Source organism: Silurus meridionalis, chromosome 5 (genome assembly GCF_014805685.1).
Source record: "Silurus meridionalis isolate SWU-2019-XX chromosome 5, ASM1480568v1, whole genome shotgun sequence".
In the NCBI taxonomy this organism is placed as follows: Eukaryota; Metazoa; Chordata; class Actinopteri; order Siluriformes; family Siluridae; genus Silurus; species Silurus meridionalis.
The window spans coordinates 22,685,642-22,713,039 of NC_060888.1; the positions used below are offsets into that span (position 1 = coordinate 22,685,642).

General features: G+C 35.8%; 1 protein-coding gene across 3 annotated transcripts; it reads right to left on the minus strand.

Moving 5' to 3' along the window:
• Positions 1-1,418: 1,418 nt before the first annotated feature.
• On the minus strand, positions 1,419-27,398 carry gramd4b (GRAM domain containing 4b). Of its 3 annotated transcripts, XM_046849618.1 has the most exons (20): positions 27,074-27,398; positions 18,468-18,675; positions 15,667-15,787; positions 10,735-10,855; positions 10,588-10,643; positions 9,873-10,008; positions 9,394-9,419; positions 9,142-9,233; positions 8,418-8,509; positions 7,739-7,787; positions 7,439-7,510; positions 7,285-7,328; positions 6,935-7,044; positions 6,685-6,839; positions 6,510-6,527; positions 4,528-4,675; positions 3,133-3,226; positions 2,764-2,854; positions 2,593-2,661; positions 1,419-2,498 (listed from the first exon to the last, which is right to left on the minus strand). In XM_046849618.1, the coding sequence occupies exons 1-20, from the start codon at positions 27,100-27,102 to the stop codon at positions 2,382-2,384; spliced, it is 1,848 nt and encodes a 615-aa protein (XP_046705574.1). In that variant the 5' UTR covers positions 27,103-27,398; the 3' UTR covers positions 1,419-2,381. The 3 variants fall into 3 exon arrangements, with proteins under 3 accessions (XP_046705574.1, XP_046705576.1, XP_046705575.1); XM_046849620.1 differs by lacking the exon at positions 6,510-6,527 and having other exon boundaries at positions 27,074-27,397; XM_046849619.1 differs by lacking the exon at positions 6,510-6,527 and having other exon boundaries at positions 4,528-4,678; positions 27,074-27,394.

Below are 27,398 nucleotides of genomic sequence, written 5' to 3' on the forward strand. Positions count from 1 at the left end.
TACGACAGACAACAAATTTCTCTGTACTTTGTAAAATGGAAAACAAAACTCTTTACTTGAAATCCATATATAATAGAAGCCTAAGGGCAGTCAGTAAATGTTTATGCAAAACTTTTCTGTGAAGTTTAAGCATAGACCTTTATTATTTACACTTACTGTAACATGGAACTACTTTTTCAGATAGAATAAGCTACAATAATAGATATAGCTTGCAGTAAACACACTTTCACCTGAGTGTAAATAAATAGACTTAGGTTTAGTGCACTACCAAACAGTCAAAGATTTGTACCTAAGAAATGTTGCAGGAACCATAAACCATTTTGTGCATAATAAAGATATCTTATTCGAACTATGGTTACACTGAACCTTCTTTTAACATGAAATGTATTTCGGTAAATCTACAGTGAGTAAAACTGAACTAAACCTTATTAAACACCTGACTGCACCCGAATCCTCCTCACCCTGCATAGTACCTGATTTTACTAAAATCCTTGTGACTGAATGAGCAGAAATCTCCATAAGCACACTCCAGAATCTAGTGGAACATCTTCCCAGAAGAGAGGTGTTTATTATAACAGCAAATGGGAACTAAATGTGGAATGATTTAAACTGAATTGATTATCGTTATTGTAATGGCAAAGTTGTTCATTACAGAATGTGATGACTGCCCTTAAACAACTATTATGAAAAATGTTTCTCTGAAAATCGCACACATGCTACACAAAGAATGGATAGATATTAGGTTGAATATGTCTAGAGATTGTTTTTTTTTTTTTTGCATGGCCTATATGTTTAGCTGAAAGGTACGTTTGTGCAAAGAGTCAGCTAATGGAAGCATAGCTGCAGCATGGGGCACATAATAGTTCAAGTTTGGTAACAATTTTAAACACAGCAAACAGGAAGATGAAAGAGCAGAACATATAGTCATGCCTTCTACACATTCAGTTCATGATAAGACTTATGGTGCAGTTGTGCTTATTGAATGAGCATACAGAATAAAAGAAATGTGTGATTCAGCGCAAACACTGATTACTCTGCATGGTCAACTCTATGGTTCCTACCCCTATTTGAAGTTGAGCAGGAGAGCGCACTACCATTAAGGTGCATCTGTTACACACTATAGGGCTGCATGGGAATGGGGACAGTGCAGACAGAACAGTGGGATGAATTGTAAGAATATTCCCACGGTGGCTACAGGAATAGAGTTCAGTTTACAGTATGTGGCACACACAATTCTACAACAGTAAGTTACTCCTTATATGTTGGTACATTTATAAGAGTGAAGGTTTAAATTGTAGAGAGGAGACAGTGTTACATGCTGTGTTTTAGCATGGAAAGTTCATCCCACACAGCTCTGTACTGCACACATTGAAATAATATCAGATTGCCATGTGATTTTAAAACTCAGTTCACACTGGTTCAAGTTTTTTTTTTTTTTACTTGTCCATTTCATAAAAAATGTTAAAAAATTCATGCTTTTAATTCAACCAATATTTCAATCTACACCATCTCAAAATCCCACCTCAACTGTCCTGCTTAGCAATTTCTTTTATTCTAAAAATAAACTGGTTACTGCTTACTGTCCCTTTGTGGAAAGTCTATTTTCTTAACATTACTGATAATCCAAATTCTTAATGTCCACAAATTTCCTATCAATTGAGTAACTGTAAGTGTGGATTGTAATTTTGAACAGGAAGTGGTTTGTAGTATTCAGTAGCTTTCCAACATAATTTCCCAGTAAAATCTATACTTGCAGCATAGAGGTTTAAAGCACAAGGCCATGTTTTTATATGTTTGAGCACTTCTGAATGGGCAGCAGATCTAAACTTCATAAGAGATGATGCTTCCACCCCTGGCAATTCCCTGTATCTCAGCACCACAAACTGCAGAGAGTCTTTATGTGCAAGGCCGGAAGCGATACAATAAAAATAACAAAAAGAAAAGTTAAAATTAATCTGAGAGAACATAAAGAAACACAGGTGAGAAGAGTTTTAAAAACAACAAGAAGAACCAGCTCCAGCATTAAAATTTAGGTGACTTTTTTGTTTACATATAGGGCACAAACATGATGCACAAAAAGAGAATCATGATGAGAAACTGTGAGGAGAACCAGCTCCTGTTCCATAATAGCATTTCAGTGGTACTCTGTGAATTCCCAAACGAGATACACGATAAACACTGGTGCAAACGTCTCATCAAAAAGGAGCCATTTAAAACACTTTTCTAACAACATAGCACAGGCACCCAAAGGGACATGGATTCCTTTTTATAATTGTTTTCTGTATCCCTGCACCTCTTTGAAGAGGAGAATGAGAAGCTGCTCCTCAGATGAAGGCTCCTTGTTAAAACTGGAGCTTTAGCAAAACTCTTCACTACATGTTCTACGTTTCTGAGTTTGTTACTGTGACAGGGGGAGTGGCACCAATGATCTTTGTGTACTGGGTGATGATGGCCTCAAAAGCTTCATCTCGGTGAATCATGGCACCAAACACCAGAGGCTGGAGGATCATAGAAAAGTAACATAAACATGGTCACAATTAAAAGAAACAATCTGGATGGATTATAACCCTTTGCAGGATATTGATTTCGTACCTTTTGAGTAGATGGTGTGGCAATTGAGATTCCCATCCCAGATCCAGGCAATACTGACAAAACCTTATACTGTTAAAAAGGTAAGTCATATAATTATATAGAGAATAGCTTTCCATAACCTGAAAGAATTCATAAAACAATACACAGCATGGCACTAAGGTAGATTTGTACCTTCTGAATGTCTGTAATGTCTTGGAGTTTGATTACTTTATTCTTCTTAGATGATGCAGAACGAGAGCTAGAGCTTTCAAAGCATAAGTAGCTACAGGACAAAAGACACACATTAAAATTTCTAAATCTCATTATTTTATAAACAGCAAAAACTGAATAGTAATCAATAAAGGCCCTGTCAACTTTTTCTCATGTCTACCTAGTTACTATGAGCTACAGTTTCTTTGGTGAAAAATCTAATTGTTGTTCATTTTTAATTGACAGTTTTATAAACATTTCATTAAGCAGATGATTAATCAGAATTTTCATTTCATCATGAAATTTATTAGCCATAATTGATTGTATGTGCAAGGAAAGATAAAGACATACTTTTCTGTCACGTAGAGGTAGCCATTACGTATGTAGTCAGTAGGCATTTTCCTGTCCCTGTTGATCAAGCAGCAGCGCCACCCATGCTCGCATACTGAACACAACACAAAGAATTTGCTGATTTTATGCAGTAAAATAAAAATACATCCAAACTACAACCACAGTTGAATTATACTCTATATGGACAAAAGTATTGGGACACCTGACTTTTAATGTTTAAAGGCTCTGGCATGGTTGGTGTTGGATCTATGATGATCTTAAATGTTGAGCTATTTTATGAGTTGCTCAGTAGCTCCTGGTTCCACAAAGTGAACTGACTGTATAAGACTGTAGAAAGGACATTACTTATAGTCACACACACTCTGGTATTCATGGTAGTTCTCACTCTCCAGTGTTTTGTATTGATTTAAGATTTATAATCACACCCTTGATATTACCCAAATGAGTATGGGTTACTCTTTTGATTCTGGTACACAGTCGCCCAGGCTTACTAATTAGGGATAAATACACATAATTCACTTTAATTCTCAAGTTCTGTAAAGCTGTTTTGAGACAATGTCAATTTGAAAAGTGTTATAGAAATAAACTTGAACTTTTCCAGCCATATGTGTTTCTTTCCCAAACTGTTACCACAAAGTTTAAGGCACACAACTAAAGGTCGACCGGTTTGGCTTTTTCTCTGGCTGATGTCACAGACAATTGCTTAAATTAAACAATTATTGAACAACACAAGCCTCTCCAATCAGTGCACTTGTTGCCAGGTTTTGGTGCCCGTTACTCCCTGTAGTCTGAACTACAGCTGTTTGAAGGATCGCTAACTAAACAGTTTCAAAAAGTTTCTCACATTCTCTCTCCAAAATTAGCATAATATTTATCCAATGAAATATATAAGAATAGTAGCAGCTATTAAAGCTGCTTGCTTTATATATTCACAGTCCTAGCTCTTCTGGTATTCGGTTTGGAAGCTGAATAGAGACTACTGACACTCACTGGTATGGAAGAGTTATGTTCTCATGTACAGGACACAACTGTACAGGAATGATCTTTATGCGAAAGCAATACATTTTCGCATCATTTGAACTAGGAGACTCAAAACCTGTTCCAAAATGACAGGGTCCCTGTGCACAATGCCAGCTTCATGAAGGTATGTTTTACAGAATCCTCTCAGAAGCTTGAAGGTTATTACAATAGCAAATGTGGACTAAATGTGGAATGGGATGTTCAACAAGAACATATGAATCTTATGGTCAAGTGTCCATAAACCTTTCTTGGTATAGTATCTATTATTTTACCAAATTACATAGTATCAACAGCATACACCTCATGTATAAGCAATACAAGCTAATGCACTGCCCATGTTCTTATGAAATCTGTTTTAAGTTGCAAGCTCTTTACCTGGTAGGGGGCGCTCATTCTCAGACAGGCTGAAGACTTCATGGAAAGGACCTCTTTTAGTGCTGTAAGCTCGCCCTCCCTCCTCATCACGGCCAACACCACATGGCACCCCAGTCACTAGGTTGCCACGTGCCACAACAGGCTGGATCTGCTGCAAGGAGAAGACAAATCTGCTTACAAAATGGTAATAATAGAGATACAGGGAGGCACAGGACTGTTAGGGCACCTCTGTGCTGATGCAGGATCAATCTGCTGATCAACTGAAGAACATAAATGCCAGACTGAGAATGAAACAAAGAAGCCCATCCTCATTGAAACAGTGACTTCATCAAAACTGTGTAGACCTATGTTGCAAGTGTTGCCCTTCCTTTTTCTCTCTGGCTGTCAGACATCAGTAAGAGCATGCAAAGCTCAATAGCATGGGTCACATATGCACAGATTTACAAAAGAACATTGCATACTTATTTGAGTATTGTAAACATGTGCATTTACAGTATATATGACCAGTATATATGACCAGAATAACAAGGTTATTATTAGAAACACCCTAATCCGAATAAAATCCAACCAAAGATTTGAAAATAGATATTAATTCATTTAAAAGCTTTTAACACAGCAAACATTTGAGAAGACATTCTGATCCCATTACACACAACAGTCATGTAAATGACTTGCTAAATGTATCCTAGAAACGAATATACTAAAAAACAGTTACAAAAGAAAAGCCAAGATTGCATTTGAGAAATGCATAATAAAATATACATCAGAAATGTATCTATTATTTAGGCTTGGCTGTTCTGATGTCTTTACTGATACTATTTCTGATTGTTCCACAGACCACGATAGTGTACTATTGTAATCTCTGTACACACACGCACACGCACTCACATACGCAATTAGAAAATCACAGGGGGCGAAACTTGTAGTACTCTAATGGCTGTGGATCAAAAGACATCAACCGTAACATTACTTTACATCATTTATTTTTATTTTTCTATTACAGTGCTTGTCAAATGTTTGGAAACACCTAGTCTTTGATCATTTTGGATATACATGTATTTTTATTTTGTTTATATGCAACAAAGTTCTAACAGAAGAACTTATGTAAGGTGGAAAACAGGAGAAAATGTGTTAGCAGACACCCTTACACCCACAGCCAAACATGGAGGTGGAAGCTTAATAGTTTTGGAGCAGGAAATGATGGAAACTTATTCCTGTTAAAATGAATACTGAATCAACATGGCTACCATTCAGCTGATATACTTCAGCACAATGCAATTCCATCTGGAATGCGGACCAACTTCAGCAAACAACAAAACAATGAGCCGAAGCCTATGTCCAAGCTCTGAATTTAGGGTGCAAACAGTCGGCTGGAGTGCTATTTATCACAATATAAACTGTATCTAAATCCTACTGAACTGTTCTGGGATGAACTGGATCACAAAGTCAGTAAGAAATCTCCAACTAATGAAGAACAACTTTGGAGGCATATCAAAATATTTCAGCTGTCTGGAGAAATGAACTGTCTGCATGCCATGAGTGTGTAAAGCTGTTATTAATGGTAATAGAGGTGTTTTCAATTAAACTAAGGTGTAACATATATGCATTTATATATTTGTTTGGTCAAAGTAAATCTTTATACCGTTAAATTACCTAGTTTTGCATATAAACAGTCTTTTGACCATATCTAGTGTCTAATATACACAAAAACAAACGTTTTAAGCAAGTTTATTTTATTTGTTCTTATTTTGTTATAATATCTAATCTATGTCACTCCATGTATTATTTAAATGAAAAGAAAAACTGCTTCTGGTGTTTAAATGTTTCAAAAGTTCAAAATTGTAGGTTTTTGATCTATTAGCCAGAAGAAATGTAGGTTCTGCATAAAAAAATGTGTCTGTCCACACACACACAAACACACACACACACACACACACACAGTGGTGGCACTGCTGTGAAACCAGATGCCACTATATCCCTACCTTTTCAAAGCCAGACAGCTGAGAATAAAAACAGAAGTGTGACAGACTATTAAGTACAAAAAAAAATCCAGTGTGTTGTAACAGTAATGTTTCCAACACAATTCAAAGAAATCCTAAAAAATATTTTAGGAGCACATCCTAGGTAATTTTGTGGTTATGAAACAGTAACTTTTACCCGTCTGCTGATGTTGCCGCTCTGACGTTCTTTGAGCTGTGGGTCAGTTGGCAGATTTTTCCATACAATGTACGGTGTGTCATATTTGTCCCTAAGTTTGGGGCAGCTCTTGAAGATAAAGTCAATCATGAAGAACTTGATTCCAGCATAAAGCCCTATTGATAACAAATATTTCAGGTATGAATATAACAACGATACAGAGACTTAGTTCTATAGACGGTAAAACAAAGGCATGATAAATATGTTTTACCGATTATGAAACCCAAGAGTTTGTATGGCAGCAGGCAAGATGCAATGAACGCCATCCATAGACCAACGTACAACTTCTGAGTGATTTCAGGCTGCACCCACATGAAGAGGCTACAAAATACACAGAGAAATACACTGTGGATAAAAATATCTCAACATGAACCAAATGAGAATATATTTATATACCCATCTTTCTCTACGAACATTGTGTCTTACACATGCACTGATATACTGTACCTTACATACAATCTGATCCTGCTTTGTATTGTGTGCATTATATGTTTATTTCAAAATATATTTGTTCTATAGGTCTTTATATAGGAAATCACACAAGTTATTCAAAGTACTCACTTTTTGATTTTCTCCAAAACATCTGACATCTTTCCAAACAGGTTCTGTGAAAAGACAGCATGTAAAAAGTTTACTCTTGACATCTAAAATGTTATTTGACTGCTCTCTTTGATGGCAGCTCTACTTTCTACTGCAGCAACTTGGCACAATGTACCTGCGCTTTTTGTGCCACATCCAGCACTAACTGGAACTTCTCAGAGACAGTCAATTCTTCTTTTGGAGGCTCCTGTAGGGAAAAGAAAAGATGCTATATATAGTATCTCACCTTTTTTCTGTTTACTTTGTTGTAGACTAAAAATAGTCTGTAGCATTTAACTTTCTTAATAACATTACTACAAATTATCAACAGAGTTAAAAAATAAATAAATAAATATATATATATATATATATATATATATATATATATATATATATATATATATATATATATATATATAAATTGATGACCACTTACTACTGGCTCAGACACTTCAGGCACAATACTCCACTGTATCCTCCAGCCTCTGTAACAATAACACAGCATTCAAAAATCATGGAGAAATTTCTCACACGATCTCATTTTACATTTTCTAATGTAGATGGTTCTAAAAACTACTTACTTTTCTGAACTGAAAAATATACTTTAATTGCATACATTCCAATTAAAGGTAAACTGATGGCATTTTAATATCTGTTTACCCCTAAAAGTAAAAGCATTTAAAGACTTCCTTCTGACTGCATCAAAAACATTTTGACAGTTGCTATCTTAATATAATGTGAAGTGATCTGGCTTATGTCCATTTTGCTGTTCAGCAATTTGAGCAAAGTGTGACATTCACTGAGAAAAATCACACTTCAACAATCTTCAACGGGCAAACTGACCGCTGTGTTTGGTTTCCTGCTTCTTTAAACATAGTTTAGGCAGGAAGACAGCTTAGGTAGAAGCCTGAATATTACCATGCTGCTTTGATGTATTATATTTATGTTACGGGTCATTTTTATTAGAGATGCCAAAATTCAGACACCGGCATGTTAATGCTGTAAGTAAAAGCTTAAATTATAGCTACATGCATGTCATGCGTCAACAAAAATAATCTATCATGCATAAATAGATTCAATTATACAAAACAGACATGAATTGACATTCAACTTACTTTGCTATGAGGTAATTTAAAGACAGCCGGACAATAGCTAAGAAGAGAAACATCGGAATTGCCCAGCCATGCCACACAGCATTCATATAGATCTGTGAACAAAAGAAAGAAAATAATCTCTATATTGTAAATTATATAACCGTTATACAGTATGTTTCAGTTTTAGCAACATAATTCAAATGTGTATTATTGTATTTAGTCTACACAACAAAAACCAGTTAGATGTACTTTCAAAACATTTTAACAGCACATCAATAAGTATTTCATTCGAATTGTACTAAGATTGAAAATTATTGAAGACATTTACTGCTGAGATCTGACTTATCATGAGTAAGAAGTCAAGTCAAGTCAAGAGGCTTTTATTGTCATTTCTACTATACACAGTGGTACACAGTAAAAACGAGACAACATTCCTCCAGGACCCTGGTGCTACACTAAACAACATAGAGCTACAACATAAAGCTACATAAAGTGCAGAATATTAGGGTACTAATTATTACAATAAAAATAAAATGTTATTTACTGCAATCTCTTGTTCAGAATCACAGATTACTTGGCTATGCTTCCATGATATGAGAATGATTGCTATAAATATATATAAAAATATACTTTTATTTAAAAATAATAATTTAACAAGAGAATATTCAGATAAGTTGATAGGATTTTCAGTTTTCGACCTATCAGTGACGAGAATGCTGCTTTTTTGTTTTTTGACTGTACTCACAATAAAGGCGATGGCGGATGTGTAGACAGAGTGCCAGCTGGATAAGGCAGAAAGGTTTCTCATGAAGTTAGTGACAGGCTTAGCTCCTCGCTCTAGAAACACAATGATACACACAGAGACAATCAGAATCATACCTTACCTAACTATAGAGGGAAAATATTACAGTAATTCATTTGTCCATGTTCCAAGCCTGAAAATGTCTGGTAGACATATAATGTAATTTACAATTATTACTGTCACAACAATACTTACTGAGTCGCCTCATATTTTCAGTTAATCTGTAACAAGAGCAGAAGGACCATAGTTAATTATTTACAAGAGAAACAACATCTAACGAGTGCTGAATGGTCTCAAAAAAAAACAAACAAACAATATAGCAATTCATCAACGTGCCTCAGTGAAACAACAGCAAAAAAGCTTTTCTTAATTAAATGTTATCTGTCTACACAAAACTGTTATACACTGTTTAAAGACTAGCATATAAACATTTTCATCAATAGAATGTAATCGCACTTTTATCACACTTTGTTATAAAATGATCTAAACTACTGGGGACTGTGAGAAGCGTCATGTCACAAAGCCCATTGGAATTATCCATCTTACGTCAAAAAAGGTGCAAAAAGGTTTCTCACCAACAGAGTCAGACATTCACAGCTGTCCTGCTGTGTTGGCTGTCTCTCTAGCCGGGAAGAAGCTTTATAATAAGGATGAGAGTGACAGATTTTCTTCACCTTTTAGCGCTGAGTGGTTCCTCCGTCTCCACCATGTTCTCCTCCGGCTGGAAGCGAAAGTCCTCCATGTACACGCCAAAGCGCTCATACAGCCACTTCCAAAGCTTTGAGCTTACAGATTCCTTCTGTTTTTCTCCTGTCACAAAGCACAAATGCACTGTCAAGGAGGGTGATTTACTTGATTTCGCTACTACTACTACTATTACTTAGTCTTTGGCTTCTCTTTTAATTAATACCATTTATACCACTGTGCTGTCGAGTTCTGATTGGTCAGAAAGTGTTAACATCAACAGTGCTGATGGCTGCAATTTAAATTATAAATTTATATAATTGGCTTTACCCTGATATGCTGTCATTTCTGTAGTAATAATTTAAAGGTGCACTGAAATAGTCATTTGACATCATAGTGTAATTAACAAAAAAACAAGCATAATGAGTGATTTAGAAAATAAATCAATATAATAAAAGGTTGGCAAATTGCTGAGGTATAACAAGAATTAAACCCTTTAAAAACTCTCAAAACTAAATAGCCCTGCCACTTTGTAACAATAGCTCGGCTTTTAGAAGAGTATTAAAAAAAAGGGCTATGCCTATGAATTGTGCAAGAAAGACTGTAAATGTAGCTGTCTATATGTCAGTAAATGTGCAGGGTATTTGACATGGTTCCAGGCCAAATGAGCTACAGTATGTTAGGTCACAATGCTTCACAGCTCACCTGTTCCATTGATAGCAGGACCAGCTTTGGAAGGGGGAGGAGGGGAGTCCTCTGGTCTGAAAGTAATACACTTATTTAGCGGAAGATACATTTAATCATTAAACAATCTAAAAGCATGAACAGAAGAAACAAATCCTCTCCTCATACCTGGTCTTAAGGATTTCATTCATCTTTTGCTCAAGGTCAAGTCTTTTCAACCTCTCTTTCTCAAGCTCCTGCTTCAGAGTCTCAACATTCATCTCCTCTCGAAGTTTCCTCAACTCCTCCTCTGAAGAAGACAGAACAACACAGTACAGGGAGACTGTAACTGAGACTTTACAGTTGTAACACTGAACCCTTAGATAAAACAGGCAGTCTGATATATATATATATATATATATATATATATATATATATATATATATATATATAGTAAATCATTATATTCAACATCCTTCATCATCATCATCAAAAAAGAACTCAATTGCAATTAGTTTAAACACAGGTGCAATCAGGCCACAGCTCCAGCATTCAAGGTTACCTAGAATACAAAATCATCCTCATCTATAATTCAACTCTGGTTCAGCCTCTAGCAATGGCATTATCCAAGTCATAAAGACCCTTTAGTGCTGATCAAAGGTAAGGTGAGATAAAGAATGGAGGCAAACACATCCAAGACTTCAAGCATAGCAATCTTTCAAATGAAAAAAGATTATGTAGTTTACACTGTAAAACAAAAACTCTGCACTTCTATTCCATTCATAGTAAAAAAAATAAATAAAAAGCCTTATACTCCAAATATTCCCTCATCTGATAACTTTATTTAACATTGCTTTGTATAGTTCTAATTGGCTGCTGTAGGATCATTGCGTAACCTGCCTGCTTGTTTTTTATTAACATCTCTGAATATGTACAATTAAGATTAAATGATTACACTTTCGCCTTTCATCAAAGCAATCCTTACAAAACATCCACGGGGTGTGGTTGACCTGAATTTAAACTATAAATATATAAACTATATTAGACTATAACTGCAAGCAAATCATTGTTGTACCTGCAAGATAAAACTGATCGCTTACATGGCCTAAAGCCAATTAAGTACATTTCTCTGTTTAAATAAAGTCACTAACAGCTGGAACCAAATTCCTTGTGTGTGTCAACACACCTGGCCAATAAACCTGATTCTGAAATAAAATATATTGAACAGAGTTTGTCAGTTTTAATAGGGTTCTGTTAAATATTTAAGTAAATTTACTTTGTGTAAATAAAAAAATAAATAAAAACTTCTACATGGAACTTCTTTCATAGAAAGTGTAACTTATATTTAAAAAAAAAGACTTCCAATAAAATGCTAGGTTTGAGTTGTATATAAACATGTGAAGTTGAATAAATATAGTCTCCACAGTGACACATTTATGTGAATTTGCTCTGCTTTAACACCGATAATTCAACACATTAGTTATATATTGAGTATTCATAAATGGAATCAAAAACACTAATCTGTTCTCTTGGAGTCAAGCAAGAATGGAATCAGCTTTCATCAGTTCTAAATCATACCCCTAACAAGTCACAGCATATATCATGTACCCCGCTATCAAGCCAAAGTCTAACCCATGAGCCTCATGTCACAACATGCCATTCTGATTAAGGTGACTGATACATTGCAGGTGTTTTTCCTTACTTGCGACAGGGCCACAGCACGCATTGTACATTTAAGTCAGTAGTGCAGATATACAGCTATTCTGTATGCCTGCCAGACCATTATTTAACCTTAAAAGCTTGTGTTTCCAAGGACAGGGGACAGTTATCCCAGTAGGCAAAACAATAGTTTTAGCACTCCGTCACAACCCTTGACACAGGCTCAAATCAGTAACAGCTTAAAAATATTTAGCAGGCTAGCGATGCGAGTGAGTTCCTGACTGAGATAACACATCAAATTAGTTTTTGCTCTAAACAAGGTTGCAGGGAACCACAAATGACTTACGTTGCATTGCTAGCTCACCAGTCAAACAAGTGCCAGAAAAAAAGACTGGACTGGTGCCACCCATGAATACATTCTTACAAGTCTTGTGCTCAGTTTGGAAAAAATAATTATCTGGAAACATTCTATTGCTTCTTAAATTCTACTGACAGTATGTTTGGCATGTGTGTCATATCCATGGACAAAAACAAAAAAGTCTATAAATTCTTGCTTATAACATGAAAATACTGTACTCTACTACAGAATCAGGAGGTTAGAATGAAAAACTACTATTCTTAGAACAAAAAGGAAAATACAAGTTGATGTGAACAGCTTCAGTGGGGATGCCTGCACTGCCTACAAGTTTAGACCTTCGTGTTACAAATTTTAATCGCTACATTCCCTTAAAATATACTGTAACCAGGCTGTTAAAGAATTTCTATCTGCTATTTCGGTTATAAATCCATATACGTTCTATAAACATTTATGCATTCGTTCTTGAAATGTCAAGCTGACAAACATATTGACAGAATGAGCAGATGATACATGGGTAGATCACTAAAGTATTGTGTGGCATTCAGAATCAGTATCACAAACTCTAAATTTGTTTTTATCTATTGACACAGAGGAGCCGAAAAACATGTCAGGACAGGTCATTTTGTCTTTGCCTTTTTCGGTGTACACAAATTAGATTATTGTACGGATATTTACAATAGAGTCACACAGTGTCACTTTTAGACTCACATGCTTTTTATTGACTATTCATGTTGACCCTAATTATTTTATTGTACCACCTCTTATGTCAACACTCTTTGTTGAAAGATGGATTAAGCCTGACTCTCACACTGAGTATATCTCTGTTCTCATTTACTGCTCTTTAAATACATGACTCCCTTAATTAATTACCTGGTGAAGGAAGCCCAGTTTATAGTGCAGCAAAAGTATATAAGGTGTAGACAAAACAAGTATTGTTCTTCTTGTGCTTATCTGTGGCAAACAAGTGAAGATTGTGTCTGTTGAAACTTATACAAATATGTGACACAAAAAAAAGCACTTCCATTAGATTCGGAAGATCAACTAATCAAATATGCAGGTTCTTTATCTTTATTAACAGAAGATTGTACATAGAAACCAAACTCAAATGATTCATAGAACTTGTGAAAATACATTATGCAGAATTTCAAAGCACAAAAAAAGGATGGCTTTGAAAAACTGGCTTTGTTCTGTTCTAATTTACTGAGGCTAATTTATCAAGCCTGGACTTGTCCCTCTTGCTTCAATGAGAGTTAAACCAATGGCACTGCTACATGAGGTGCTGTAAACAACTCAGAGACCTTTCTGACAATGACAGAGTCATCATATCTGTACTGAATAGTAGGGTGAGTGACAATGAATCCACATAGCTAATTAACAGTATATTCTGGATTAACATTGGTAAATAGATTGGTGCCTTTTTCACACTAATCTAGCTAGCTAGTTTGTTTAAGATTGGAATCTGGAGCAGATGCTAAGGAACACAGAACAAAATAGACTAGCTATCTAATAATCTACTATCAATAATAAGTGCATGAGCAGTTAGTTCACTCTAGTGCTCTGCAGCAAAAGCAAGTCAAATACACAATACTCCTATCCTAATACTTCCTATCTCTCCAGTCCTATTCTCAATGGAGATGCAAAGAAGTACTAAAGATGAGTTACAAGTGAAGGGGAAAAACAATATAAAATGTGGTAGTAAGGAGAACAGTTTATTAAGCATACATTTTCCAAAGTACTTGTTTTGCTCAACTTTGCTAGTTTTCCAAAGTCCATTCTAAGCAAAATCTTAAAGTAAATGTTAAATTGAATGATGATTTTTATATAGCTAAATGTTTAGATCCTTCCAGGGAGAAAGGAGAAAGCTTTAGCACTGTTTATTTATTTATTTTTTTAATAAGTGCACTTTCACATGAACATAAACATCAGATGACACAAAAAAAAGAAATAAAATGCGAATTATATTTCCATCCAGGGATGTTCTAATTTGCTGTGTAATATATAAGGCTGCAATTAAACTATCTAAAGACACAGAATGCACAGAAGTAACATGGAAAAAATAACCAAATTAAATCATAGTATGAGTAATAATTCAACTCATTATCATTAATCTATTATCTAATTTATGCTTAAGTTTAGGAAACTGCATCTAATGTCCCATTAGCCTAGTTTACTGGCCTTGCTGGTCTACTCAGTGTTTTTATGTTATCAGCTCTGAATGACTGAAACAAAGGACAGCTGCACAACAACTACATCCTAATTCAAGAAAACATAGCCTTTTCACAGATATTATTATCCGTAGTTTCAGGTCACTTGCCAAAAAACTCGCTACAGCTTGTGTTTTTTTTTCCATTATGCAACTACCTATTAATACATCTTACCTAGATTTACAGATACTAACATGAAAGTCCTCGATTATCCTTTGCTGCTTTTCTGTAATACAGTACCCATAAGCCACACACATACACACTGACACACGCAAACAGAGGGTCTAAAATTAGAACAATATGTGTTTTGATACCTTTGATGTATGACAAGACATCATACAGTATAACAGATTAAAAGGTTGTGTGCTATATAACGCACTTTCATGTTTTTTTATTAGGCCATAAATAAAATAGTACACATTAATTAGATAACAACAGTGATTAGTAATCTATGCTTAATTGTGTGTGTGTGTGTGGTATGTGTGTGCCTCTATTGATCTTTAACCAGCAAAGAGCTGCTCTTTGATCCCTATTTTCCCATTAACGGGATGGTGGTACAGGTCACACAGCTCAGTGAAACACATTGAACCAGATGCCTGTTCATTAGTCTACACTAGAGGAAAGAAACTAAGGTTAACTCTGAAAAGGGGCACATGCAATCTAGAAAGCAATACATCCGATGACCACAATGTTTATGATCACAACACTTTACAGAAAAAACCAGAGCGACATCTTGGAACAATAAGGCTCATTGACATTTGTTCTTGGGGTCACTAAAGCCTTTGTTATTACTGTCTAATAATAGCAGGAAATGTTCGGGGTAAGAGAGTAACATAAAACAAAACAGTCAGTGAACTGACTACCCAAGTATATGATCGGTACTGCTGAAGAAGTACTTACGAAGGAAATGTTTCTCCAATAAGGCAATCTCAAGGTGACCCTTGACCTCATTGAGTCTGTCCGCCTCTGTCCTCTGGTAGTCCTGGATAGTAGCTGCCATGACCATGGACCCTGGACCAGCCTGGGTGAGAAAAATAAAAAATAATTTTAAGGAAAAGTCTACCCCAGGACCCTTCTGTAAATAGGCAGTTCAATAGCATAATTACAATTATAATGCTGTAGAATGTAAATATGCAGGTCTATAAAAAGCTAAATGACAGAACTATCAGCGTGTTTGCAAAACACATCTTAAAGAGATTAACAGAAATTATTTTATATATTTTTTTTTATTTCAAGATTGAAATATAATAATCCAAATCATATGTACACAAAAACATTCCCATATAAATCATGATGTCATTGCTGTACAGGTACCACCACCAGTTAAAATTCCTTTGATATTAGGAAGTAATTCTCATTTATGACTCTCATTTATAAATCTGCAGTGACTTGTATAGTTCCCATTACTCTAGCCTGCTGAGGGTATTAAGCCAGCATTTTCCTGGAAATAACCCATTGCCAAATACAGAACAAAACAGAAGTCAACAATTACAGGTCCCCATGGGAAGTGTACAGAATCTAAATGGAGCCAACACAGACGTTGTTCAGAAGGCTGTTAAGACAACATCTATCTGTCTATGGATATCAACACTAAAGGCAAGGCAAAGCAGGTTTTAGACAGAGGACAGAGCCTAAAGCAATTTTGCACTGCACCTGCAATTTTCCACCTTAAACGGTACAAATAAGTAAAGAACAACATTTTACCAGCAGCATATAAAATGGAAATGTGAGATACAAGGTTGTGTATAAATTCAAACCTTCTTACCCTACTATAGTAACCAAAGAGCACTTGTAATTCCAACAAGAAGAAAAAGCAGTATACACAAAAACATTGCCTCAAATGGTCACATGTTGTTTTGTACTTTTGTAAGTTATTACTATGTAATGCGACTAAGCAAAGCTCCAGGAGTAAGCAGGAAGCTCCAGGGACCCGCCTGTTTTTCTGCTGAGCCTGTTCATCAACCTGAAACCTGAAGTTGTCCTGGGTGGAGTCTATTTTGGCCGCTAACACTGGATTGTAACCCAATTCACGTTTTCAAACGAACTTTCTGGTTACTACATGCACGTAACCGCATTGTTGCCCCTTTCTAAATATCATGATGAGGTGTGGCAATTTTATTCATTTCAATTAATATGCAACATTTTTTAATGGGCCATGTATATTTCATAAAAAAAAAAATGTAAAAGCTGAAAATAGAAAAATGCAATAATAATGAACGACACTCCATTACAGCCACACCTTCCAACCTGGTATAACTGAAGAAAAGACAATGATAATAAAGACTGTAGTTTTTAGACCTTAATGTGGAAGTGTGAGGCTAAAAGCTCACACACCAGAAACACAAATAACACTGACACTATACTATCTACATGGACACATATTGTATATGCACAATACCACATAGAATTAATGTTAGTTTTTACTCTCTTTGCTTTATACCAATATACTCATTACTCAAAAAAAAAAAAAAAAAAAAACATTCTACATATGCTGTTTCTATATCATTGTTTGTAATGTTTTAATGATTCATAATCACATTCCTGGTGTTGAATGGGGATGGGCTCCTCTTTTTAATATGGTTCCTCTCAATCTTTTTTCCTCATTCCATCTAAAAGTGTTTTTCCTTGCCACATTTTCTCCAGGTTTGCTCATTTGGGGATAAATACATGTAAATTTAGATACAGTGAATTATGTTCTACAATTCTTACATTCTGTAACAATGCTTAGAGACAATATCGTCTGTGAAAATAATTATATATAGAAATAAACTTGAATTGAACACCAGAGTGAATAGTATGAGTACACAGTTCACATGCTCAGATCTTCAAAAAAAAAAAAAGTGATATTATAGTCTAGCTTTCCCTAGAGAGTCTGGTACAATTTGTCAATAATTTGAACAAGAACCAATTACTTTCCCAGAAATAGGCCATTTGCAAATGTGCCAGCATTGCTAGAAGTAAACCCTAGCAGACAGAGAGAAAAGCACAACATTTTACAACAAAAATCCTAACATATGTTGATGTGATAGATCCATGGAAGTAAGAAAATGGTACATTTTGAAGCACGTCACATTTTTTCCTGTTTAATTACACAGGGCTGCAAAATACAAAATAATTCTGCTTTCAATTGGCTTATGAGACAGAACATGAAACCAAAAGTAAACACAAAGGTCCCATGTCTTTTTTTTTTAATTAACTGTTTTTTTTTCCCAACAGGATAACTTTATTAGTACTTAGTCTGACAACTGCTATAGCAAAAAAAACATTTTATTCTTTTTTTTTCTTTTTGGCTATGATCTGGCATGGTAAGTTATCAAAACATTTAAATGTCATAACTAAACTGTATGTGTTGGTCGAAGAGCAATCAGGCATTTTCTCACCACTTAAAATTGAGCCAACGGTAGAAACTGTGTTATAATTTAGTTTCAAGGAAAAGAAAAATCAACTATTTTTTACATGACCTTATTACTACAATAATATAAGTTTAATGTTATATAGTTACTAGGTTCTGATGAAGCCAGGAGTTATTTTAAGAGCAAAGACCAATAATTTAAACCCAACAGCTTTCAGCAATTCAGGGAGAGTACATGAAACACAACACTGCACAGCAGGACACTGTCTTTTGTACTACTATTATGTTGGATGATTAGAGGAAGCAATTACTCTGATTAAGACCCACTTGACTTTAAAATAGCACTCACAGGGTCCCGTATATCCTCTCCATCTTTAACGGAGGCTGGAGGTTTTATCAAGAGATCATCATTGCATTCGCTGTCCGAGGCGTTGGGCGACTCCGCAATGTCCAGGAACTCATCACGCTTCTGTCCTCTAAATCTTATCTTGTCCAGTCGCTTTAGCATTTTCAGAGCACGGTTCCGCGCCTTTATCTTAGCATGGTGCACATCAACTCTGCAGACAGAAGTAAAAAGAAATGTGTTTGAAATAGACAGGCCTAACAGTGATACTACAACACAGCAAATAACAACAAAATGATGATTGTGACATGAAAATGTGAATGATGGTAGTACTTAAAGATGAAGAGAGAATAACATCAAGTGTCAATTTATAGAAACATTTTTTATTAGTTAATTAATTTAAAAAAGCAGGTGTGAATGTAATAACCTTTCACTAAATACACCTTATTTTAACATTTACAGCCTGAGCCTTTTTTAAACATTTACAGCCTGAGCTATTTCTACACAAACACACCAACTAATCACTTGCTGAACCGAGATTCTGTCAAAAGACTAGCTGTATTCATATTTCTCTGCATTTTGCTGGGGCTGCCACAATTATTCATGGATAGCAAATAGCAAGCATGAAATAATAAATAATTTAGAGGACTCGTATCGCTCTGTACCCCGGGCAGCTTTAGGAACTCTGCTTGGTTCATCTTATTCCAACATAAAGGCAGAAACTAAAATCTGTTAAGCCTGTAGTCAAAACAGTGAAGAGATGGACCAGTGAGGCAAAGCAGGAACTACAGACTGCTTTGACTGCACTGATTGGAGTGTCTTTGAGGCTGGAACTGACAGCCTGGATGAGCTGACTGACACTGTGACATCCTACATCAGTTTTTGTGAAGACATGTGTGTGCCAACCAAAACCTTCTGCAAGTTCAGTAACAACAAGCCATGGTTCACAGCCAAACTGAAAAAACTTCGACATGCCAAGGAAGATGCATACAGAGGGGAGGACAAAGCACTGTACAAGCAGGCCAGGAACCAACTGACAAAAGAGATCAGAATAGCCAAAGAAGCTACTCTGAAAAGCTGAAAAGCAGGTTTTCAGCTAACGACCCTGCATCAGTGTGGAAAGGCCTGCAAAATATCACAAAATACAGGAGACCACCCCTCCCCACTGAAGCAAACAAAGACCTGGCTGACAACCTCAACACCTTCTACTGCAGGTTTGAGAACAATATCTTCACACCTTTTATCCAACCCAGCCCAATGTCTGCCCCATCACACCTCTGGAATCCTCTCTTACAACTCCTCCCAGCACTCAAGTTGCGCTCACGATTTGTGAGAAGGATGTGTATCAGCTCTTTCAGAGACAGAAGACAAGGAAAGCTCCCGGCCCAGACGGTGTCTCCCCCTCCTGTCTCAAAGCATGTGCCGACCAACTGGCTCCCATCTTCACCTCTATCTTCAACAGATCACTGGAGATGTGTGAGGTCCCCTCCTGCTTTAAACTCTCCACAATCATCCCGGTCCCCAAGAAACCCTCCATTACTGGACTGATTGACTACAGGCCTTTCGCTCTAAACTACATTCTGCAACACCCTGACTGCCCAGGAACATATGCCTGGATTCTGTTTGTTGACTTTAGTTCGGCTTTCAATACAATAATTCTGGGAATTCTCCGCTCCAAACTCCTAAACCTCACTATACCCCTGCCATCTGTCAATGAATCACCAGCTTCCGGACAGGCAGGAAACAACAGGTGAGACTGGGAGGTCTCACCTGCTATTCTCCCTTTATACGAATGACTGCATATCAAGTGACCCAACCGTCAAACTCCTGAAATTTGCAGATGACACCACGCTCATCGGACTAATCCAAGATGGTGACGAGTCTGCATATGAGCAGAAGGTGAAGCAGCTGGTGCTATGGTGCAGTCAGAACAACCTTAAGCTAAACACACTCAAAACTGTGGAGATGATAGTGGACTTCAACACCCTTCAATACTACTCCCCTCACAATATACAACATCCCTGTGTCATCTGTGGAGAACTTCAAGTTTCTGGGCACTACCATTTCCCAAGACCTGAAATGGGAATCAAACATAAACTCGATTCTGAAAAAGGCCCAGCAGAGGATCTACTTTCTACGTTAATAAAGGAAGTACAGTCTGCCACAGGAGCTGTTGATACAGTTCTACACTGCAGTCATTGAATCTGTCCTGTGCTCATCAATCACCATCTGGTTTGGAGCAGCAACAAAACAGGACAGAAACAGACTGCAAAAAAAACGTTAAAACAGCAGAAAAAATCATTGGTGCCCCCACGTCCACTCTCCAGGACTTGTACCATACAAGAAACCGGGCAGAAAAAAATCATAAATGACACTTCACACCCAGGACACAACATCTTTCAGCTCCTCCCTTCTGGCAGGCGCTACAGAACTTTGTTCACAAAAACTGCCAGACACAGGAACAGTTTCTTTCCACAAGCAATCACCCTCACTAACAACTGACCATAATTATATTCCCTGCTTCACATCTATGAGTACTGCACAGAACTGTCAGTCATCACATTATCTGTATATGTTGCACACACTATTGCTGCTATGTACTGTACAAAGTTTTATAGTAAACTCTCTAATCATACCTGGCACACAATACTGTCATTTGCACTACCATGCACTCCCACACTTTATGTACATTACTGGTCTGTATCCCTATTTATTACCCACACTGTCTATACTGTCTCACATTGTCTGTATTGTCTTGTCTAGTCTGTTTTTGTCTTGTCTTGTCTGTTTTGTCATGTATAGGTTTTTTATTTATGTCTGTACATTTGAGAGTAACAAACAGCTGGAACCAAATTCCTTGTGTGCGTCAACACACTTGGCCAATGAACCTGATTCTGATTCTGATTTATCATTAAATCAATCAATAAATTAATAGATAAACAAACAACAATGATAATAATTAGATAATTTTAAATCATGGCATATTGAACAAAAACACAGGATCAGTGTCCATCGTTAGATAAAATCTAAAGTATTTAAGGCATGTTTAAGAGTTAATATATATTTGCAGCATCAAATGAGCATTTTTGGGATTAAACAAGAAGCTACATTTTAATTTAATTTTATCCAATTACCTAATAGAATGCTATTCAGTTAATTTAACTAGATGCAATTAGTATGTCCCATTTCCCAAATATCTGCTGTTTGCTCAAAAGTCTTTACAACTTAATGAAACAACTGATAAAATCCAGCAAATATAAAGTTTTACTTGAAATATCTGTTTAATGTGACTGCGTACAAGATGCAGTCATTACAACAAGAAATGTGTATTATTTACACATAATTTGTAAATAATTGTACATAATAATAAAAGTGTAAATGACTTGGCTTTTTTGTGAGTGAAAAAATTATTATATGAATACATTTTTTTTTAATGAAATTACATTTTAATTTACTCTGGAAGAGGTAGAAGGACAAACACATAAATATGATCTAAATGCCTACCAGACAAATACAATCTACAGGGTGCTCTCCAGTCCCATTTTTGGTAGTTCAAGGCTAAAAAATTTTTTTGTTAACTTTTCAAGTGTAAAACAAATGAAACATGGTGCTGTAACACAGCAAATCTGACCTTTGGTCAATGTCAACTATGAGATTTTGTGGTCGAGCCTCTCCATATTTTCTCTCCATATGTGTTCCAGTGGGGTATGTGCCTGGTGTACTTATAAGTTATATTATAGCTTTGTGTTGGAATTCATTTGAGAACCAAAATTCAGTATTAGAGCAAATAAAAAAGTGGGGGAATTTTTTGACAAACTTCACACAACTTTTCTCTGGTCTGACCCATATGTAAAAAAAAACTGTGCTAATAGTGACTGAGGCAGTGTAAGTACTCTCAGATTTAAAATAGAAAAACCTTGAAACTAATCCAAAAGCCAGAATCTCACATTGAGCAAAAACTCAAAAAGTGTAGTAAGCTCAGCCTTCAGCACAGCAGTTTGACCTCAGAGCCAAAACAACCCTGCCTGGGAACAAAGCATGTGGGCCTGAGCTCAGATGCTCCAAAGCTCAAGCTCTGGTCCTTTTTTCTACCTTGAGCAGCAGCACGTGCTTCTCATGACAACAAGTAAACTGAATACAACATACCAGCCTCTTCATCAAACAAACGATCTGGTCTTGGAATTTCCTGAATGGGAAAAAAAAAGCCTCGGTTTGTTTAGGACCTGGCTTTCTTTATAGAAAAGTCTACTGTTTAGAACGTTTATCGTGACATATTAAGCCAAACCAGGCTTGCTTACAAGCTACATGTATTTAACACAATTATACAATACATAATAATAATAATAAATAATTAAGTTAGTTTATAAATAAGCCGATAATATTACATTTATTTACTTTTTAATTTTTATGACTTATTATTTCACAGACATGTTTAGTGCCTTGCGTGTATTGTCATTTGAATGTGTGGCCTTGTACTGCTGTGACAAAATGATTTTCCTCAGGGAGCAATAAAGTAATCGTCTTTACATTCTCTCCTCTAATCAGTCCATCTATCTACCTATTTATTACTTAAGCAACAAGGAAGTGCATTAATAATAATAATAATAATTTAGTTTTAGGAGATCACGTGATCCTTTATAGCATTAAAGAGGTTAGTAGCGTTGGTTTAGGAGAAGTGTCCAACCTTCTGTGATTGCCTGCCAGACCCATAAATTAACTACAAAATCTTTTATTTTTGTTGCCAACAAAAACATAACAAATTAGCTTCCGCTTACCCTTTAACCAATCCAAAATGAATTGGCACCTTCAACAAGACTTTTGTTGCATATAGTAAAAAATGTTAAAATGGTTTGAAAAGAGTGAAGTGGTTTATTCAAATTAATTTGGACTTTAAACTACGAGAGTGGTCTGGCTGGCAGACTTTGGGTGGAGCTCACTAAAGAGGTCATCAAAGAGGTTTTCAGCTCTTAAATGCAATGGGATTTTGCACAAACAAAGGTGTGAACAAATAACAAAATAAAGTCAAGCATTCTTCCACCCAATTCCACAGAATTTATGAGAACAAAATGTTCTTGTCTAAGTGGGATGTATGCTCAGATAGAGTGTTAAATTCACATGGATTATTTATGAATGTCACTTATCTAGCCTTGACATTCCATGCCATGTGACCTCAGCTTGAACAGTCTCCTGAATCCTAAAATTACAAATATTAGACAACTCGTTGCTTGATTATTTCACAAACACATGGCTTTGGGGACTGCAAAGTCATGTACATTATCATCTAAAAAAGCAATATCTGAAAGGATTAGAATATGCCTGCACTGGAAATGTGTACTCCTGTTTTGTACTCCTTTATACACCAGTGTCTGTTGGTTTGAGCATTACATCATGTTTTACAAGTAGAGCTGTAATCTATTTATGTGCTCCAGTGAAAAAACATAACTACTGATCTATCAAATCTCCACTGATCATGACACACCTATCTATTATCATGTTTATATATATATATATATATATATATATATATATATATATATATATATATATATATATATATATATATACTTGTATGTACTGTATATATACTTGTAAGTATTAAAGCAGTTATTTGGGCATTATGAGAAATAATGACAACACTTGACACACACTAGCTTGCCCCCCAAAAAAGCTCATTATCTGCATACTAGAGTTTCTAAAAATAGATCAAGAAATGAGCACTATAAAACACAGTCCCATTTTCTTACCTAGCACCTTCTCTAAATTCTCCATATCATTAGCTTTCATTATTTTCTGATTAAATTTTTTTATTCAATATGTCTATTATATTTAAATAAGTGCTATTAAACTTAATAAAGATTACATGATTGAATATAAAACTATACTTATACTTAAATATACTTTTTAACAATATATATTGTTCATTCACTATTGACCACACATTGGTTCATTAATGTATGTTATTATTAATTAGTAAAGGAAGATTTAAGTGAAACCATCCCACAGATTACATTTTTATTTAAAATAATTTTCTTGATAAAGAGATTTGAAAATGTGGCATTTATTGCTTGGAATTATGACCCCTATTTTGAGATGTGGTTTGTATATCGATCACTGACTGTAAAAAGAACGACCTATGTATAAATAGACTATTGATGTTTTTTCACTGCAGGCAATAACGTATAACACATCTGGAAATGGCATCTAAATGTAAAAAAGGAAGTCATTTAGCTGTCTGACAGCATTATTCCACCATTCAGGCAGGCTAAGCTAGAGTGTGGCATCTTTGGGAAAACCCTCTCACGTTTATAGCCTGGCATCAGTGCTTCAGCATCTGAGGAAGACGTGGTTTTCATTTGGTTTAGCATCAGCAGGTAATATTTCATACTTCAGAATGAAGAAGACGAGTAATATTCTTTGTCATGGCAGTAGTGTGCTCCTGTAGCATAGTATGTTTGTAACTTGAGGTGTTGTTTTTTTTTACAGGGTAGTGGTAGCTCAGAGCTTATAACATTAGACTTCTGATCCAAAGATTGCAATGTAATACTTTTATTTACATTTTTATAGACGAGGCAAGTGAATTCAATAATTAAAAAAATACATCGCCAATGATAATTTACTTTATTTTTATTTTATTTACACTTCATATATGAACAGTACTGTGGCATCAGTTTGGACATTAGGTCTCGTTAGCAACCTGGATACTGAGGTTTCTAATGGTTTACATAATTTGTATTAATTTTGCTAAAACAATTCAATGAGTTGAATTGAGTCACCACCATTATTGTATTGATAAAAGACTAAAGACTGTATGTGTGTGTATGGACTCCACAAGAAAATGGCTATACAAACATGAAGCTTAGTTGTTACTAATTGGAAGGTCAGGGGTGCAAGCACTGTTATCGCCAAGCTGCCACTTTTGGGGCCCTTGAGCAAGGCCCTTAACCCCTTTGTGCTTCAGAGGTACAGTATTATGGCTGACCCTGAGCTCTGACCCAGACTTCCTACATCAATAGAATATGCGGAGAAATAACAATTTTGCTGTGGGATCAATAACGAATTCTAAATGAAAAAATATATTAAATAAAATAATATAAATAAACAACAATTAACAACAACAATAAAAATAAGTACTAATTGTGCATCTTCATCATCATTTAATTACTACTACTAATACTTCTATTACTAATAACAGTAATGGTGATTGAATTGTGCTTCGATTATTATTATTATTATTATTATTATTATTATTATTACTAACACGAACCTTAAAATCTTTAGTACTTTTAGTAACAACTGTAAAAATTCAATAATAAAAAATCATCATTATTAGTAGTAATAATATTACTAAAACTACTACTAATAATAATTAAATTCAAAATGTAATGTTTGTACAGAATTACTATTGTTGTGATTATTATTGCTAATAATAATGATCATTATAAGAATTGTTAAAATCATTTGTATTATTCGTGGTAATAATATCACTACGATTATCTGCAAGTTGAGTCATGTCAACTGGGCGTCTATCTGCTTAGATCGAAACGTTTCACTACTCATCCGAGCAGCTTCTTCAGTCTGAGGGAAGTTGGCAGTATTCCACAAATTTGTATGCTCCAGGGTCAAGGATCCTCCCCTCCCTGTTTAGCCTCTTTAAAGGAGCAATGGGGAGATGAGAGCGGCGAAGGAGGTGTTAGGAGTAAGGAGAATCATTACACGTAACGACCCCAGAAAAGGAGAGAAAGAAGATTTACTACTACAACCACTGCTACTATTAATACTACTACTACTACTACTAATAATAATAATAATGTAATAAATAAGCATCATCCTCCACATCATCATATTATTACTTTAGTATTATTTTTATAATTACTACTGCTACTAATAATAATGATGATTAATTGTGCATCATCACAATTATTATTATTATTAGCATCATGAGGATTTGACAGTACAGGTGCCTAGCTATACAGAATGGGCGGGGTCGGCTCACTTTCTCACATTTCTGAATGCATGTCTTAGCGGAATGTAAAATATTCCCAATAAAGGAAAATAAAAACCTGCATTTTTATTTCTGATGATGTCTAATCCTGTAATGTGAGAGATCACAGCAGTGATACATACACTATAAACCTACACCTACAGTATAAACGGCTGCGCTGCTGTTCAGCAACATCTCTTTGTTCTCCTCATGGACGGATACAGATGTTACAGGCGGCAATGAAAACTTGTACGACCGTCACGTTGCAACAGCATCCAGATGCACACAATCACCCTGAGATTCCTGCTACATCTCCAAACATAATCAACAGGCTAACTGCACATTCATTCCGTGTTAGTCGTGTCGTTCATTGCTCTTGATTTCTTCACTTTGGGACAAATGGATATAACCGCCTCCTATGTAAACCCCAAGTCGCTCATTTCGATCTGCAAAGCAGCGACACAAGACTGAATCAATGGACAGGAGAATTAGTGAAAAATTCAACAGGAAGCGTTAAACCAAAGAATGCACGGGCCTGAAAACACACAGAATACCGAACTAGACAAATGCAAAGCTCAGACGGACATCAGCACCTGGAGGAGAGACACGACCGGATGAGCGTCTCACTTACCCTGCACGGAACCTGTAACAAAGTTGCATCAACAGGAACAAAACAGAATATCCCGAGTTGTGTATCCTTTCACCCTCAAAATGTGTCAGGGAAGAAAAGCCTTCTGCACGCTTTAATGCGAACGGCAAATCTTTCAAAAGCAGCTCCCATACAAGCAATGCAAACCCGGATCTCCTCTTCCTCTTTGGCAGCAAGACATGAATTACAGCACCGCTCCTGCTCCTGAAGGCCTGCTGATCATCGCGTCACAGTGACGACGTCTTGACTGATAACGTCACCGGAAGTGTCGTCATTGAGGCGGAAGCGCTCATTTTTTGGGGTTTGA

What these genes read in the sequence shown, in the direction of transcription:
- gramd4b (XM_046849618.1), bottom strand. Translation starts at nt 27,102, where the DNA reads ATGCAACTTTGTTACAGGTTCCGTGCAGG. An exon ending in TCCTGCTATCAATGGAACAG is followed by an intron (nt 10,009 to 10,587) that starts GTGAGCTGTGAA and finishes GCTTTGTGACAG; the next exon opens with GAGAAAAACAGAAGGAATCT. An exon ending in CATCCGCCATCGCCTTTATT is followed by an intron (nt 8,510 to 9,141) that starts GTGAGTACAGTC and finishes TTTTGTTCACAG; the next exon opens with ATCTATATGAATGCTGTGTG.